The sequence below is a fragment of the Heloderma suspectum genome, chromosome 5 (genome assembly GCF_057233095.1).
Source record: "Heloderma suspectum isolate Gila_16-S chromosome 5, 16-S_ref, whole genome shotgun sequence".
In the NCBI taxonomy this organism is placed as follows: domain Eukaryota; kingdom Metazoa; phylum Chordata; class Lepidosauria; order Squamata; family Helodermatidae; genus Heloderma; species Heloderma suspectum.
The window spans coordinates 49,478,865-49,497,907 of record NC_139462.1 but is presented as its reverse complement, the minus strand read 5'-3'; the positions used below and the strand labels follow the sequence as shown (position 1 = coordinate 49,497,907).

Sequence of the window (19,043 nt, the reverse complement as noted above, 5' to 3'; positions counted from 1 at the left end):
GTCACAATGAGCTGCGCCCAGTGAAGATAATTATGTAAATTAGCCTATATGCATAGGGTGGTTAACAAGCCACAGTGGCTCATTAACTACCCTGTAATTGTGCAAACCAGGTCTATATTATTTCCAGGATTGGAGGCAGCATGCCTCTGAATACCAGTTGCTGGGAAACACAAGGAAGGGGATGGTGTTGCATTCATGACCTGCTTGTGGGCTTTTCAGAGCCACCTGGCTGGCTACTGTGGGAAACAGGATGCTGAACTAGATAGGGCTTTGGTCTTATCCAGCAGGGCTCTTCTTATGTTCTTAATGGTAACTGACCAACTGAGTCATATTGTTCTGCTTTGCCATGTTTATGTGGTTGCTGCTGGTGTTTCAGAGGGTTGTTACTATACTGTTGGTGATTATGTTTTATGGTAATATTGTTTTAAACATGAATTGTGAGCTGCCTAGGGGACTTGGGTCAATAAGATCTGGGTTCTTATTGAAGCACCAACGTTTCTACTCACCAAATGGACAATGACAGTAATATCCATCCACTCCACTTTGACAGGATCCTCCATTGAAACAGGGATTGCATTCACAGTAATTGACAGTGGAGTCACAGATTTTCCCTGAAACAGTAAAAAGAGTTGCAAGATTAAAGGCTTCTGCCTGGTGTAAATAAATTTGCATTATGACCAAAGTGGGATCATTTTCATGAAAGGAAGCAATTATCTCCATAAGAACACATACGGAATTTGTTCACAGAACTGAAGAGTGGGCTGGGTTGTTGACTCTTAGCATTATGAGGTGAGTTTATGTTTATTTGTTTGTTTATTTATTTATTGGTAATGCCGAAACAAGAAACATAAGTAACCCTGTGGAATTTCCCTGTAATACTTTCATAGTTTCTAATGTCACATAACATCCTGAAATTGAGGTGCAGCAATATGAAACTCAAACATTGAAGACTAACATTACATGACTCATATTTGCCTCTCAGTTTAGTGCATGGGGTGAACTGCTAAGAACTGTGCCACCTTGACAGCTTTTTAGTGAATAAGGTGACATATAAATGTTAAAAGATATGGTGATGATGATAATAAAAATAATAGAAAAAAGGAAAGGTTCCTCCTGTGCAAGCACCGGGTCATTACTGACCCCTAGAGGGATGCTGCTTACACTGGCATTTTCATGGCAGACTATAGCGGGGTGGTTTGCCACTGCCTTCCCCAGTCGTGACTACCTTTCCCCCAGCAAGCTGGGTACTCATTTTACCGACCTCGGAAGGATGGAGGGCTGAGTCGACCTGAGCCGGCTACCTGAGACTCAGCTTCCGCTGGGATCGAACTCATGTCATGGGGAGAGTTTCGGTTGCAATACTGCCGCCTACCACTCTGCGCCACATGAGGCTCTGATAATAAAAATAATAACAACGATAATAAACTGGACATTGTCCACTGCTTGCTAGCATGGTGAGGTTAAGAACCAAATAACACGTAATGTTATGGTTTTTAAAAAGCATGCTTAACGCTGCCACTTTCATTTTGAAGGAGAAGCAGCCACGTGAGGTCTGGATCAAGGTCTACTCACAATTGCCTCTAAAATATCTCCCCCCTCCCCAGGATGGCTGTTGCAGGGAAATCCAACCCTTTTTGTGCTGGCTGGAGGGATGCTGGGAGTTGTGGGACTTTTTTTCTGTCTAAACATGCATAGGATTGCACCTTAAGCGAATTTTTTTTCTCAACTTTTGTGACTTGCCCAATTCACCATGATAGACTTATTTGGATATGTAGCTATTCATCTCTGCAAGAGATTCTCAGCATGGTGCAAACTGCTCAGTTTTATTGGCTTTTGTAGAGATTTCTCCACTGAATTTAATTAAATTTGCAAGCCTGAAAACGGGTTGATTTTTTAAAATACATTCCTCAGGCTATTTTTTCCCTCCAAAAAAATTCACAGCTCTATAATTAATTGCATATGTTTCAAATAATAATGTTTTGATGAGAGAAACCAGTGATTTACTTGGGTAAATTATGCCCTGAAGTTAAACAAATCACCAAATGACTAGCTTCATGAACTTTCAAGGACTTTGAGTGGCTCATCTACAAGTTTCAATTTCATAGATTTTGATCACTTTGCCCATTTCAACCAAACTGGGCAGGGTCTAATTTGGTATGTTAGGGGGGAATAACAGTTACTCTATATATGCCTGCCCAAAGAGGGTCTGGAAGCAGCAGCAAATGGCTTTTAACAGAATGACTGGGAAATAGTATCCAAAGGCTGCAATATTATACATGCCTACTCAGAAGTAAGTCCCATTGAGCTCAATAGGGCTTACTCCTGAGTAAGGGTGAATAGAATCATAGCGGAATTAATTTGAAAGTAAGTTGCATTGAAATCTCTATTCCTCTCTCTCTCTCTCTCTCTCTCTCTGCATTCCTAGTAAATACAGGCAGTTGGATCATATGCAATGAAATCTCCACTGATGGCCATGCAGCATCCAGCTAATATGGCTTAGCAGGGGAAAGTGGACAGTTAAATCTGCAATTATATACACACTTACCTGAGCGTAAGTCCCACTGAAGTTGATTACCTCCAAGCAGACATATACAGAATTGCACTGTAAGGGCAGTATCCAATGCGACAACATTGCTAATGTAGATTACATTGCACTAGTGTAAGTGACCTCTAGCGTACCGCCAATAGAACTTGTTGGTGTGACGGGTTTTCCCACACCAACAAATGCTATTGACACTGCACTACAAGTTGTTTGCGCTAGCACAACATATCGTACATTAGCAGTAGTATCGCATTAGATACTGCCCTAAGTCTCTGCTCTGCTAGATCAGGGGCAGGAGAATGAAAAATAATTTGTTACATCACAGATTTGTATTTCTGAGATGGTTCCATCTTCTAGCTCAAGGTCTTATTTCAAACTTGAAATGATTTAACAAAAATTGATTCATCCGTTCTAATAAGGTTTAGCAAACAGGAAATGAGGAGGTTCATAGAAAGGGCTGGCAAAATATTACTGTATGCCACATGATATATTACATCCTGCAACTGGTTCTTTGCAAAACAAAATATGATAATCATTAATAGACATAATTATAACAGATTGCTTAAATCTCCATGTTACACTGGGGTACTCTTTCATTATAGCTGTGCTCACTAGAATGAGTCTAATTGCCTTTATGGAGTGATAAAGTGAAATGCAGCAGGCCAAATATAATAAATCAGTGAAAATCTGTGTACCCTCTCTGTCCTGAGGTAAGCTATTCTAGTGGTCTATAATTCAGGAACTCCAATTTACAATGAACAGGAAGTTTGTATTAGAAAACATCAAGAGTTACAAATAACAACCAGTTAGTTGCCCTGATCCAGTTAGAGGCCATGCACACTCATATCCCTCCTGGATGGGATGCATGCAAATGTATGCAAGGATGATTCCCTAGCCTGATTCATCTGGCCTTACTGGATGTGCTAGTATGTATTTACGACTGTATGACATTTTGTGGCAGAACTACCAGTGCAGAGGGAGAGGGGCTTTTATTTCTTCACCCTCACACCATATTCCCCTGAAAATCCCAGCTCCCAGCTGCTTTTACCCTGTAGGAGAAAGGATATGAGTACTTGTATCTTTTATCCTGCAGGAAGAATAACAGCTGGGGGTGGGGACAATTTTCAGAAGAAAAATGGCAAAAGGTTAAGAAGCCACTTTCCACTGCACTAATCTTTTACTTCAAATGGTAGCATGCATTTAAACTTGTACTAGAACAAGTGCCCAAATAATAACGGAAATACATACAACATGTAGTGTTGCCCTTAGTTCTGAGAGGTGGAGTGAATGAAGTTATACTAGCTTCTCTTTTTTTCCTTTTAACATACAAGTATCCCCTGCTAGGTAATGGAATACGGCAGGCATGGGCAGTTTATGGCTCTCCAGATGGTTTGGCCTACAACTCCCAGCAGCCCTTGCCATTGTCTATGCTGGCTAGGGCTGATGGGAGTTAGACCAAAATTTCTGGAGAGCCACAAATTGTCCACTCCTGGAACAGGGGAACATACTCTAGACACTGTAGCTTCACATGCATTTCTCTCATGTTGTCTTCTGTCTTCTACCATTTTGTATTTTTTAAGGATAAAACCACAACCTTTCCCACATACTAGACAACTGAAATTTTGCACACACACACACTGCCCCTCAAATGTTTTCAATGAAATATTTTATTTTCAGCAGATGAACAAAATTAATGTGTTACAATGTGGGAAAATGCCATATGTGCCAGGCATCAGATATGACATTCATCTCAGCAAACCACTGTAGTTTCATTAATACCAATTATAAACTACAGAGCTGATGCAAATGTAATGTGTGCTATAGCTAAAATGAATGTTCTGCTGAGGTGTCGCGGTGAGCACATGCCTATATAATCTCTGGTGTTAATGACTTAAGAGGTTATTCACACTTGTGCCACTGAATTGTTCTGCTGGCCAAATAATTTGATGTGCTGATTCAATGTGAAACACAATCTCAGATCATTAGGTTAATTAGAACAGCCATTCCATTACCAATAATTACTCATGACCTGAGGCTCAGCAAGCTATGTTGATGGAGTACACATAGAAAATCCTATCAGAGTCTTTTATGTCAGGAAAACCATTGAGAACATGCATCATTGCCACCTATGCTCTTCAAATGGAGATATAGCTGACTGACAAAAAGCCAGAAGTGGCATCTTTTGATTTTAACTGACATGTTCCATAGAAAGGCTCAAAATCCTGATTTTGATGTCCACTCAAGGTTTTCTGTGGCAGATGAGCAGCATGGAACCTTGCTAGCATTAACAGTGATCTTTTTCTGGCAATCTAACACACACACACACACACACATTATTTACTTATTTATTTAAGTGTTTTTAGGTTGCCTGACAAGAAAAAGCCCTCCTAAACCAACTTCCATAAAACACAAAACAGAAGAATACCACAGCTTAATTCAAAGGCCTAATTCCCACAAATAGCAGAGGCTATGATAAAGCTGTGTCTGTACTGAAGGTGGGAGCTCATTTGACTGACTGCTCTGCAACATAATACTAGATGTCATGGAGAAGATCTTTCTCCCCGAAATACCAGTTTTCTTGATGTAAGGATATTTGTTCATTCGTTGTGAAATCTGAAGGGGCACAATCCAGACACTGGTTTAACACTCTGTTTGCGAGAACTAGGCCTTATATGGGCCAGGAAAGAAAGCAATTGACATAAGTAAACTAAGAGAATAATGTTGCTAGCATTTAATTTGGATTTCTTTAATGGTGTCTGGCTTAATAACAATTTATATTTTTAGAATGGAAACAAAAAAAAGATGCTGCTAGTTAATCTTTCTGTTTTGCATTTAAAATAATTGCACATGCAAAAACAACTTCTTACCTGTATAACCAGTTTTGCAAACACAGTTGAAGTTTCCTGGGAAGTTCTGGCAGAGAGCACCATTCTTACAAGGGCTGGACAGGCACTCATTGACATCTCTCTCACAGGCCATTCCGGTAAAACCACTGGAACAACTGCAAGAAAATCCTCCCACCAGGTTATGGCAAGTTCCACCATTGTGGCAAGGTGATGGGAGACATTCATCTATGTCTGTCTCACACAAGGTCCCATCATATCCTGGCATGCATCTGCATGTAAAAGGCTGAAGAGGTTCATTTGCCATGATGATGACTGGAACACTGTCATGGCTCCTTAACTTAGGACTCATACTTAGTTTTCTCAAGCAGCTACCTCCATTTTGACAAGGATTTTGTAAACATGAGTCATAGTCCACAGACACTATTCGAACTCCGCTTTGGCGAAAGAGGATTTCTTTGATGCTTTCAAAGAAGGAAGTTACACCACCAGGATTCACATACTGATAGTTGTTCCGCTTCACAGCTGCCATCAAAAAAGTCCGATTGCTCTCCTCATAAACTCCATAGAGTTGCACAGCAGTTCCTAATCCAGTTAACTGTGAATTGGCAATTCTCAGAAAATGAAGGTAGTGATTGGTCAAAAATTCTCTCAAGGATTGCACGCTAAGACAAAGAAGAATGCTGTTTTCAATTGTTGCATTGCTGAATCCTGAAAAGAAAACGCGAATACTACTGGTAACTGCGTTGTGTAACCCATCATTGCTTAGGACTGTCAGATCAAATGTCCCATCTGTAGACCTTGCCAAGGAATTCAAATCACAAGTGCCTGGTGGAATATTGAAGAGGCTTGTAACTCCTGATGTAAGAGAGCATTGAAAGCTGTCTAAAACATCTGGATCCTGAGGTTTTACATTGCCTAATGTTCCTCCAGGGAACAGATTGCCATAATAATGAACAAAGATCTCTACTGTTCTAGGTTGGGATGGGTTATCATTTTGATCTATTACTTTTATGTGTACAGTTCCTGTGGAAGACATTTGAGGAATGCCTGAGTCTCTTGTAATCACTGACAAATAGAAATCACAAATTTGTTCTCTGTCAATTTCTCTAGTTGTGGTTAAAACTCCAGCAGTGCTGAGACTAAAATAACTGGTTGCTGTGCCAGTGCTAAGCAAATAATAAGAAAAGGGGCCTTGATTTGGAGGAAGATCAGGATCAGATGACTGAAGTGTCATCACAAGTGTGCCTGCACGGTTATTTTCCATTATTTCTCCCTCAGTGGTAGAAAGGATGGGCCCATTATCATTGATATCTTCCAAAGTTACCAGTAAAGAGGCACTTCCTGTAGCTGATGGTGCCCCTGAGTCGATTGCTAATACAGATAAATTGTACACTGGTAAAGACTCTCGATCCAGTTCTGCAGTAACTGTAACTTGTCCTGTCTGTGGGTTAATAGCAAAGGCACCATTGTTGTTCCCATTACCAATGAAATAGGAGAATCTGTTCCAGCTAGGGAGAGAGTCTGAGTCAAAGGCACTTACAAATGTGACATGGGTTCCAATAGGAACACCTTCACTGATTTGTACATTGTAGACTTCCAAGCTGAAAACAGGGGGGTCATTGGCATCTAGTATTGTGATATTCACAACCACTTCATCTATATCTGCACCACGAATGCTTCCAGCATTTTTTGCAAGCACCTTCAGAGAGATCCGTTCTTCTTTTTCCCTGTCAAGAGGACCGGTGACATAAATCTGCCCACTGCTGTCATCAATCAGGAAACCCTTTTTTCTGCTATTGCCAAAGATTAGATAGTGGACTTCACCATCAGTCCCCATATCACGATCACTTGCAAAGACTTCGCCCACAATAGTGCCATTAGAAGCTGCTTCAGAAACCTCAAAATAGTAAAGCTTGGACACAAATCGTGGCACATACTCATTCGTTCCTTTTAAATGGATGTTGACATTAGCAAAGCTGCACCTCTCTTCATCAGGAACATTAAAGGCCTTGATGGTTAAATGATAGCTCTGTTTTGTTTCATAGTCTAGAAAACCTTGAGTAGTGATAATTCCAGTATTAGGATCAATCACAAACAAATCACTGTCTGAAGACTGAACTGAATATGCAATCACAGCATTAGGTCCGGAATCAGCATCAGTTGCACTGAGATGAATAACTGTTGTTCCACTCGGAGCATTTTCTAAAACACTCGGAAAGTAGTCCTCAGGGCTGAAAGCAGGAGAATTATCATTCACATCAATGACATTCACGGTGATGCTACAGTAACCTGTTCTAGCAAGCCATCCTCCATCTATAGCACTAACAGTCATCTCATGCTTTTGGTATAACTCGTAATCAAGGGACTTGGCAAGCTTTAATGCACCAGTAGATGTGTTAATTGCAAAGTTCCCAGCTTCATTTCCAGAAGAAATATTATATTTGATTAGTCCATTCATAGCAGCATCTTTATCCCTTGCTGACACAGTCCTGAGTATAGCCCCAACAGCATGACTCTCAGGAACAGTTATACTCATATGGCTTTGAGAGAACTCTGGAGTATGATAATTTTCCTCTGTTACCACTATCTGTGCAGTCACTTCTGATGAGAGAGGAGGATTACCTTTGTCTTTAGCTTTTACTTTTATTAGAAAGTTTTTATTCATATCGTTCATCAGCGAAGATGCTACTGAAATCCAGCCCGTGTTACTATCCAAATTAAATTTACCTGTTAAGTTGTCATTTGAAATAATATATTCGACTTCTGAATTTAGACCAAAGTCTTTAGCATCGACTGCAGTAACTTTAATTAGTTTTGTCCCAACAGCTACATTTTTAGTGATGGGTGTAAAATACTGACTAGAGAGAAACTGGGGTGCATTGTCGTTACTATCCACAATGTTGATTGTGACTGTTGTCTCACTCAGCAAAGGAGGGCTGCCTCGATCTGAGGAGGTAACTATGAAACTGTGCCTGTTAAGATTGACATTGCTGGAACCACTAGAGTTTTGAAACTTTAAAGACTGCTTATTGAAAATCTGCCCTGTAGAAGCATTAATTCGGAAAAACTCCGACTGTGATTTTATGAAATAGAAAACTTGTCCATTAGATCCATCATCTGGATCTGTTGCGGATATCTGGGTCACCCTTGATCCAACTTCATTATGTTCAGGACAATCCAGGTAATAGGATGGCTTTGTAAATCGTGGGGCATTGTCATTGATGTCTGTCACAAATATGGTTACATCTGTGCTAACTGTCCATCCAGAGTCATGTGCTGAAACTCTGATTCTGTAGCGATCTGTATCTTCCCTGTTTAGAAGCCTGCTAATTGTTATATCCCCTGTAGTCGGATTTATGACAAATGGTATACTTGTGTCCTTTATTGAATATCTGCTGACAGCATTTACTCCAATATCTTCATCTGATGTTGTGACTCGTGTAACAGTGTAACCCAAAGGTGCATTTTCAGGTACAAGAGCACTGAATATCTGAGAAAATTTGGGTGCGTTATCATTTTCATCTAACACGTTAATAAATACCTGGACAGTTGAACTCTGAACAGGGGCACCTCTATCTGATGCTTTTATAGTTAGGGTATATTGGGCCACACTCTCCCTGTCTAAAGGTCTGACACTTCTGATTTCGCCATTAGCATGATGGATACTGAAACTATTCTCCATATTGCCACCGATTATTTCATAATTTAACTGTCCATTGGGGCCACTGTCCTTGTCCACAGCAGTTACAGTAATTATTTTAGAAGGTGAAAGGTTCTCTAGTACTTCAGCAATGAATGGATCTTGTTCAAATAGTGGTGCGTTATCATTTATGTCTATCACTGTTATTTCTAGTTTTACATAAGAAGAAAATGGTGGAAAGCCCATATCTCTTGCTTCAATCCAGACAACATATTTCTGTATTGCTTCATAATCTAAAGGTTGACTGATGGTGAACTGCCCTGTTAGCTGGTCAATCTGAAAAGTGCTGCCAAGGTTACCACTAGCAATATAGTAAGACAACAAATCGCCTCTGGATGACAATCCAGAAATGGAAGTGACAAAGGTACCAACTGCTTGATTTTCGGGAAACACGAAACTGTGCTGCCCAGCTTGCACTCGAGGAAAATCTGCTCTGTTCACAAATCTTACAGTCACAGTTGTAGAATCTGTCTTTGGGTGCAAACTGCCATCGTTCACATTAACAGTAATGGTCATTTCAGAAGTCCCAGACAGTTGGTCAGCAGCCATAATTGCTCCTCGCGTTGGATCAATATGGAATTTTTCAGAATTCTTTCCAGAAAGGGAATAGTGAAGCTCAGCATTAGGTCCAGCATCAGCATCTGTAACTGTCACCGCAAATACAAATGTACCTGCAAAGAAGGACAAAAAGAAAATCATTAATGCTGTGAAAATGAAATCAGTGGTCACTGCATAAGGAATCATGCCCACCAGCAGATATCGTGTTCGTACTTCGGGTGCATTTCCTTCTTTTCATAGTAATTTAGTTAATTAGATGAGAGGGCAGATTTTCAAAAGCAGTAGACACAAAGAAATATAAATGTATCTCCCATAAATCAGATAATGGTATTCATATAAGAGTTTATAGGCACATTGTGTAGGCACCAATGTGTAGGAGGCATTTGATCTTCTATCTTTAAAAATATACTGAGCACACTTAGTAGAAATTTTAAGTGCTACTGCCATCAGTAACACTACACATCCAAGTAAATGAGTTTAGGATATTGTTGTTGACATTTATGAAGCAAGCAACATGTAAGAATAAGTCAAAGCTCTATCATAAATTCAGCTGAACAGTGCTTTATATTACAAAACAAAACTGAATTGTCAAGACTGGAGGTGCGCAAGTTTTATGTACACCACACCAGATGTCGGATTCTAGCTATATAGCATGTTGTGCTTTTTGCAAATCAAACGTGCATGCATGCTATCGACTATTACCTCAGTCTTACAGCCTGATACTACGCATATTTATTCAAAAGAAAGCCCCTCTAAGTTCAATCTGGTTACTCTTAATTAAGCTCACAACTAGTCTAAGTTTATCTGAACAGGAGATGAGACGAAATGAAGGAGGTCAAGTTTGGGAACCTTTGTGAGTCCCCACAAAGGTATCCCCTTTCCAGAGATGTTGGAGGAGAAGTACATTTTTTCCCATTTCGGGATAAAGAAGATACATGTCAGTCAAGGAAACCAGCGTAATAGCCCCTTTCTTGCTCTGCTGATCTGATGGGCAATGAAGCCACCAGTGCACCATGACAATGCTGGCATTTCGGAATAATGGTATATGCATATGAACACAGAAAGCAAATGCAGCGCAGAAAGACAGCATGTGGACGTGTATCCAATTCATACAACTATGAAGTGCAGAAACCTGCTACAACACAGAGATCTCCTCAGTGGGACTGGGGTTCCTGTGCCATAATGTACTGGTGATTTCATTGGCTGCCAGAAGAGCACAGCAAGATTGAGACCACTAGCTCAGTTGCCTTTTGGAGTGGGCTGTGTTACGTCTTTCCTCTCCAATGGAAGCCCTGTTCAAGCACTTGACTGAACACACGAGGGCTGAAGGCAGGTATAGGGAGAGAGCCGTGTACGCTGGTCCTAATCCTATGTTTCCAGGCACGCTGGCCCCATCTCCCTCAGTTCAGACCTTGCAGTGTTGAATTGGCAAGGTCTGAAAGGGAGTTCTATTTGAATGTGAGTAGAATTCCATGCAATCACAAACCCTGGAAAGGCAGGGTCTGCATTGCACATACAGTTCTACTTGTGCTGAAGTGAATGCGAGTAGAACTCCCTTTCAGAACTTGCTGATTCATCATGGCTAGGTCTGAACTGAGGGGATGGGGCAAGAGCCTCCAGAGACATAGGGGGCAGGGCCAGCATGCACGGCCCCATCGTTCTACCACTTTAAACCCTCATACATATAGGTGAATACCAGAACAGGGCTTCAGAGTCAGGGCAATGCAAGGGCCTTCTTTGCCCTCAGTCACACTGCCATATAGCCAACTGTGATGGGCTGTAGGACATCATGATGTCATCACAGTGGCTATGGGAGCCATGATTGGCTGGGAGCACATAGCCAGTAGGAAAGACATTCTATTAAAAAAATGACATTGAAGCATCTGCTGGGAGGGGCAGCAAATATGGATGACCATGTGGAAAAGGTAAGCTTTAGGGAAGAGGTCAGTGAATGCTTTTGTACAAAAATTCAGTGCACCACTAGTTTAAACACAATGGCACTGAGTTCTGAGTAAACATAGCATCAGGGTGCAAGATATAAGCAAACACACAGGCATGATATTCTGATATTCTACGTATCTATGAACTTCCTTAACTGTTTCTAAGGCTTTTTTTTTTTTTTTACTCCAAGGATCTATTTGGCTAAGGGTACAACCCTATGCATGATTAGGCAGAAAAAAAAGTCCTATGTGGCTAATTGGGGAATGCTGGGAGTTGTAGGACTTTTTTCTGTCTGAACATGTGTACTGTTACACTCTAATGCTATTTTGTCTCTTTGAAGGCAAACTGTAGCAATTTAAAGTGACTTTGACAACATACCCTTTTAACCATTTTTCTTGTCAGTGTTTTTCAGAATTTTACATACAACTAAAACACTTAAAAAAAATGGCTAGCAAGGAAGAATCTTAAAAACAAGTGGATTTTTATTTATTTTTCTCCAGAACTGATAAAAAGAGTGTGCTTCTTTTACAATATCTGATGACACACTGAGGCATGTTTATTTACTATGCAGCACAATCCTGTGCATGTGTAATTGGAAGTAATTCCCACCATATTCAGAAGTGTGTACAGGACTGCAACCTTAAATATACAGGGAGTGGCAAAAATTTTAAAAATAAAAAATGTATACATGAATATAAACAGAAAAACTATTCATTAACATTAGGGATGGACAAATGTGTCAGTTTCGCTTTCTCATACGTTCTATTTTTTTAAAAAAATTCAAGTTCTTTCTCTCCCAAATGTGAAGAACCACAAATTCTTATCAAAAATGAACTGAAACTAAATTCTCACCTATTTGCACCAGCTAAATTCAAAAGGTACACCTATTCCCAGCTGTACCTATTTCCATCATGGAGGGGACCATGATGTACGTGCCTGCCATAAAGCTGTTAAAGATGAGAAGCCTGACAGAAAAAAAGAGATGGCAACCCTAATTCAGCATCACAAATATGGCTGGAGTAAAACCCAGACTTCGAAGAGCTAAGCTGAACAAATCTGTCAGTTTTAGTTTCTCCCACAATGATTAAAAAACAACACTCAAATTTTTTTCGTCCCGAATATGGAGAACTTTTGAAAATATTGGTATATTCTTATCAAAACCAAACTGAAATGAAATTCTCACCCATTACTAATTAAAATGAGACAACAGAATGTTGACCGCATTTATTCAATTTTGTTTCCACCTGTGTTTTTAAGAAGTCCAATTAAATGTTCTTGCAAGGCCCTTAAAGGATGCTCTGACTTAAGAGTTTGGGAAACTCTAGAACATGTCAACTCACAATTGTGGGGCAACCACAAATACCTACCCGTACACTACACTCAATATCTACGGTCCTCCTCTGGTTGCCTACTCTGAGGGAAGCTCAGAAGACAGCAACAAGGGAGAGGGCCTTCTCGGTGGTGGCTACCCAATTATGGAAAGATCTCCCTGATGAGGCCGGCCTGGCACCAACAGTGTTCCCTTTTCAGTGCCAGGTCAAGACCTTTCTCTTCTCCCAGGCATTTGGCAGCATATAATGAGTTTTAATTGATCCTGGATTTGTCTTATGGTTATGGCTGATTGCTTGAAGTTGTTTTTAGATATATGTTGTCTTTGTGTATATTGTCTGTGTGTTTTTTTTCTGTAAATGGCTTTTAACCTCTGCATACTGTGTTTTTTAATGTTTTAAATCTTTGTAAACCACCCAGACAGCTTTGGCTATGGGGTGGCATAGAAATGTAGTAGTAGCAGTAGCAGCAGCAGTAGTAATATAAATAATAAATTGTTGTCTGTGCCCTTGTAAGAACCTACAGTATTGAAGATATAATCCAGAAAGTGCTTTTCTTTATTCAAATTATTCAAAATATTTTACCCTGTCTTTCCTTGAACCCACGGTGGCTTACAAGCATTGAGACCTGGCTGATCATAGACACTGTGGTGGCTCATAACGGTAGAGGTATTCTCTTACGTGTTGTTGCCCATCTCATGCCTAAGCCCCTTATACCAAGCTACTAGGAGGTTTTAAAGTGCTCTAAGAGAATTGGTGGCAGCGGAAAAGGAACTTGTGGAACTCTGAATTATAGTGGCAGAGAGTTCCTGAAGCCCTGAAACATAAGTATTTGTTAAAAATAAGAAACCCCATAGGTAGGATTGGCCAGTGAAGGAGCAGTTTCCCTACAGGTGGCAGAAGTGCTGGTATAGGACACCCCCCCCCCCCGCCGCAAATGCACATGTAAATCTTGGCGATCAATGTGATTACACAGCCTATTTCTTTCCCTTGGCTAATTAGGGTACTTTAAAACATGCTCATGTTATCAACGTACCTGAACTTGTTGGTGAGGGAATATGAGTGACATAAGGATGATGTTGAAATCTGGGGGGATTGTCATTGACATCTGCAACAGTAACATGAACACTTGTAGAACTGGAAAGCGTCTTTGGGAAACCACCATCCTTGGCCACAACGATTAATGTGTAGTTCTCCTTCATCTCTCTGTCCAACAAAGCACTAGTGATGATTTGTCCAGTGGAAGGATTGATTGTGAACTGTGAATTTCCACCACTAAGACTATAGCTGCATCAAAACAAGAAGACATTTTCCATACCTATTTTAATGTGAAATATGTTTATTATTTATATTTCTACAGATTTTATATTCTAGAACATAAGATGAGACATGCTGGATCAGATTAAGGGTCCATCTAGTCCAGCATTTTGTTCACACAGTGGCCAACCAACTGCCCATGGGAAACCCATACCAGGAAATGAGTGCAAAAGCACCCTCACGCCCATGTTCCCCAGCAACTGGTGTACATAGGCTCACTGCCCCTGATACTGGAGGTAGCACATAGCCATTAGGACTAGTAGCCATTGATAGCCTTCTCCTCCAAGAATTTGTCCAACCCCCTTTTAAAGCCATCCAAATTGGTGTCCATCACTACATTTTGTGGAAGCAAATTCCATAGTTTAACTATGCTCTGTGTGAAGAAGTACTTTTATCTGAGCTGAATCCCTCACCAATAAGCTTCATGGGATGACTGCAGGTTCTAATATTAAGAGCGAAGGAGACAAATGTTTCCCTATCCACATTCTCCACAGCATGCATAATTTTGAAGACCACTATCATGTCTCCCCTTACCCTCCTTTTTTACAAGCTAAGCAATCCTAGCTGTTGTAACCTTCCCTCATAGGGAAATCATTCTAGTTCCCCTTTTCTGCACTTTTTCCAGCTCTACAATATCTTTTTTTAGGTGTGGTGACCAGAACTGTACACAGTATTCTAAGCATGGTTACACCATAGATTTGTATAAATGCAGTATATTGGCAGTTGTATTCTCAATTTCTTTTCTACTTATGCCTAACATGCAGTTTGCTTTTTTGTTTACAGCGGCCGCACACTGGGTTGACATTTTCATCGAGCTGTCCACCACAGCCCCCAGATCTCTTTCTTGGTCAGTCACTGCTAGCTCAGATCCCATCAGGTTATATTTGATGTTGGGATTCTTTTGCTTCAACGTGCATCACTTTACACTTGCTTACACTGAACCGCATTTTCCATTTGGATGCCCATTTTCTCCATTTCCCTAGAAATAGGGAATCAATGGCTTCTCTTTGCAGCATGTAGCCAGTTAGCAAACCTTAGTTTGTTTGCAGGAATTGGTTTGGACAGAACAAGCCAGATTTCAACAAACCATGCCCATGGCTTAGCGTTGTGTGTGAACGCAGGCTATTGTCTACTATCCCAAATGCCTTGCAAAATATCAAAGTCTTGATTTGCTACCTGAACCCCATTAGTGAAGAAACCAGATCAGCCCCCATCAGACAAGAGGGCTATAAGGTAGGTGCCACCACTAAAAAAAGCCCTGAGTTGTGTAGCCACCACACAACAGGCAGTGGGGGAATATGGAGCAAGGCTTCCAAAGATTTTTACATATTTGTTATGTTTTATTTAAAATACTGCTTAACCGCCCTTCACTGAAAGGATTCCAGAGCAGCGTGAATAAAACAAATGGGTAGATCCATATTTAATTTATTTTATTTATTGTAAAAATGTATATCCTGCCATTTTTGCAAAACAACCCAGATTACCTAATATCAGGCAGTTCTTAAGATATCCTGGCCACTGATCATTGAGGGCTTTGAAAGTACAAACCAAAATTTTGAATTGGGCTCAGGAGCCAACTGGGGACCAGTGAAGGGAGGTAAAGTCAGTTAAATGCTTTGTGTGGCATGCTCCAGTTAATGCAGTTGCTGCTGCTTCTGGACCAGTTGCAATTTCTGATCACTTTTAAAAATCAGTTCCACATATAGCACTTTATGGTAGCCTAATCCAAAGTACAGTGGCCAGTTCCCTTTTGCCCATGTATGATTACTAATGAACTCTCGAATATCAGTATAAAAATAAGCAAGGCTCCAGTCATGGTAAAACTTATTGATATGCATGCAAACAAGTAATGACTTTAAGAGATTTATCTGTGGATAATTTCAGGACTGCAGCCTAAATAAATAAACAGAAAAATATTACTTTAGTTATAGTTGTAATTATTAATACTATATCAAAGAGTGTTTGAAGAGTTACTATCATCCATCCCTGATTTATTTATTTTACTTGCCAGAACATAGGGATTGTCTAGTTGATCTATAGTGGCCTAATCTCAGTAACCTTTAGCCCTGCCATATTATGCACAGCATAATTATTTTTGTGATGAATTATCACTTATTATAGACCTATATGATCTCTATGTCTGATACCTACAGTTGGGGCCAGAAATATTGGAACAAGGATAACTGTTTTGGCAGTTGGCCTCTGTACACCACCACATCGAAGTTGAAAGGAAACACACCCAGATGGGAGCGAAGTCAGGACTTTCAGCTGTAATTCAAGGGGGTTGACAAAAGTGGGGCACTAACCATTCAGGAAGGACAGCCAGTGGCATACACACACACCCATTGTTGGTGGCTCATAAGTAATGGAACAAACCAACATAATTTCAAACTTAAGGATCGCCTTTAATACCTGGATGAAAGTCCTTTGCAGTCAATGACTGCCTGAAGTCTGGAACCCATGGACATGACTGAATGCTGAGTTTCCTCCCTCGAGATGCTTTGCCAGGCCTTTCCTGCAGCTGCCTTCAGCTGCTGCTTGTTTGTGGCTCTTTCTGCCTTCAGTAAGTGAAAAGCATGCTCTGTTGGGTTGAGATCAGGTGACTGACTCGGCCATTGGAGAACATCCCACTTCTTTGCCTTGAGCAAAGATCCCTCGTTCTTGACCTGGCTAGATGTTGTGAAAGGCTTCCTCTTCACCATGAGCAGAATTCTGTGGTCATCCACTTTAGTTGTCTTCCATGGTCTTCCAGGCCTTTTGCTGTTGCTGAGCTTGCCAGTTAATTCCTTCTTTTTCAAGATGTTCCAAACTGTTGTGTTGGCCACTCCCGCTGTTTTTGCTATCTCTCTGATGGGTTTATGTTGTTTCCTCAGCCTAATGATGGCCTCCTTCACTCGAATGGACACCTCTTTGGCCCTCATGTTGGGAGTTCCAGTGAACAGCTACCAAATGCAAATGTAACACTCAGAACCACCTCCAGGCCTTTTGTCTGCTTGATTGGTCATGGGGTGCCCAGGAAACAGGCCACACCTGGCCATGCAGCTGCTTGTCAGCCATTCGTTCTATTACTTATGAGCCACTGACGATGGGTGTGTGTGTATGCCACTGCCTGTACTTCCTGAATGGTTAGTGCCCCACTTTTGTCAAACCCCTTGAATGACAGCTGAAAGTCCTGACTTCGCTCCCATTGGGGTGTGTTTCCTTTCAACTTCAATGTGGTGGTGTACAGAGGCCAACTGCCAAAACAGTTAAGTCCTGTTAAGAGTGATAGGTCTGCATGTAATTGAGTGTGTTGCACTCACTTTAAATTTTTTCCTATGATATAATGACTGACATGATGCTAGATAGCACTGCTTAGTTCTTTTCCAAAAGAGGAAAAATTAATTAGAATTGGATAGTGATACCCATTTCATAAACCTCAAAGCACAATGGGCCAGTTCATACAATCACCATGGGTTAAGCAAGCCATGGTGGTTTAAGCCATGGTGCGTGCTGGGTGCCTTTTGTCTAATGCGCGGGTTGTTGTGTTGTGTTGTCAAAACCCAGGCGGCATGGCTTGTCAGAGGGGGAAACAACCCTGAGATAATCCAACAACAGCCCATGGGTTATTTGGATGTTGTTTCCCTCTCCAACAAGTCATGTTGCCAGGGTTCAGATGACATGACAAGCTGTGCCTAGGTTTGCTATTAGGCAAATGGCACCCGGCATGCACCGTGGCTTAAACAAGCTTGTTTAACCCATGGTGATTGCGTAGACCAGGTTAATGTTTCACATATATAAATGTGTGCGTCTACAGAAATATTTACAACTGCAGCAGCAATACCGTTTGAAATTATCCAAAAGAAGAATGTTAAGATAATTACTTAGAGATATTACATTACTTTCTAATATTAAGTCAAAATTAGAAAGGAAAGGGATAATAAGAAATGCCTGAGAGATTGCCTAGAGACTATAGTCAGATGAAGTGAATGGTAACAAGCATTCATTACCAGCCATTAATCCTACGAAAATGCCCAAGGTATAAAAAAAATGACTGCTCAATTATTACTTAAAAGTCATGACTTTATAATGCAGCACTGTTTGTAATAAGCAAGAGGGAGAGGAGGGAACTTCCTCCATCGCTGAGTCCCAAGAGGCCATTTTCAGGTGAGTGTCACTTTTCACATAATTTGAGGACTGACTCACAGTAAAAAAAAAAAGTGAAGAAAGCAATCATGTCTTTGATATCACAGTTCCTTGGGATTTAATATGTGAGAAATCTGATTGACAACAAGGATGGCACTACTTGCTGCTGTATCACATTTCATGTCCCACTGCAGCTCAAACGGAAACTGTGATTGTGAAAAATTTCCAGAGATGGGTATGCTGAATAAAATCTCTCATGCGTTGATATGGCATATGCAGTTGCTCATGGGACTAGTCCCTTAGAGTAACAGTTGTACATGGGGTCAATTTCATGCCCACTCGGCAGCACTCTTCAAAGCGGATAAACACATAACTCAGAACTGAATCCATCATAATTGCAGTGTAACAGTACTTTCTGCTTCAGATGTATCTAAAACTATCTTAAGCATTTTAAACACAATAACCTCTTTTTAAAACTCTGAAGTCTTTAAACGTAATGTTTAAAAATAAATAAATAAATAAATAAATAAATAAGGGATTGAAAGATTCAAAGTCAGAGAACAGCCATATAATGCTAAATATTCCAATGAGGCAGGCAGTGGAGGCTGGTGGCTCCGATTTCAGTGGGGCTGTGAAACCATTCTGGATTTCAGTCAGAACTCTAAAGCAGCTATCCAAGGTTCTGA

General features: G+C 40.6%; 1 protein-coding gene across 1 annotated transcript in view; it reads right to left on the bottom strand.

Annotated features, from left to right (window-relative positions):
• The window catches only part of FAT4 (FAT atypical cadherin 4), a 174,544-nt gene that overhangs the window by 31,038 nt on the left and 124,463 nt on the right, over positions 1-19,043 (bottom strand). Inside the window, exons 9-11 of the mRNA XM_084859759.1 lie at positions 13,952-14,196; positions 5,410-9,759; positions 507-611 (exon numbers count right to left, since the gene is read on the bottom strand). Coding sequence (XP_084715885.1) covers positions 507-611; positions 5,410-9,759; positions 13,952-14,196 — 4,700 coding nt within the window. The remainder of the gene's footprint in view (positions 1-506; positions 612-5,409; positions 9,760-13,951; positions 14,197-19,043) is intronic.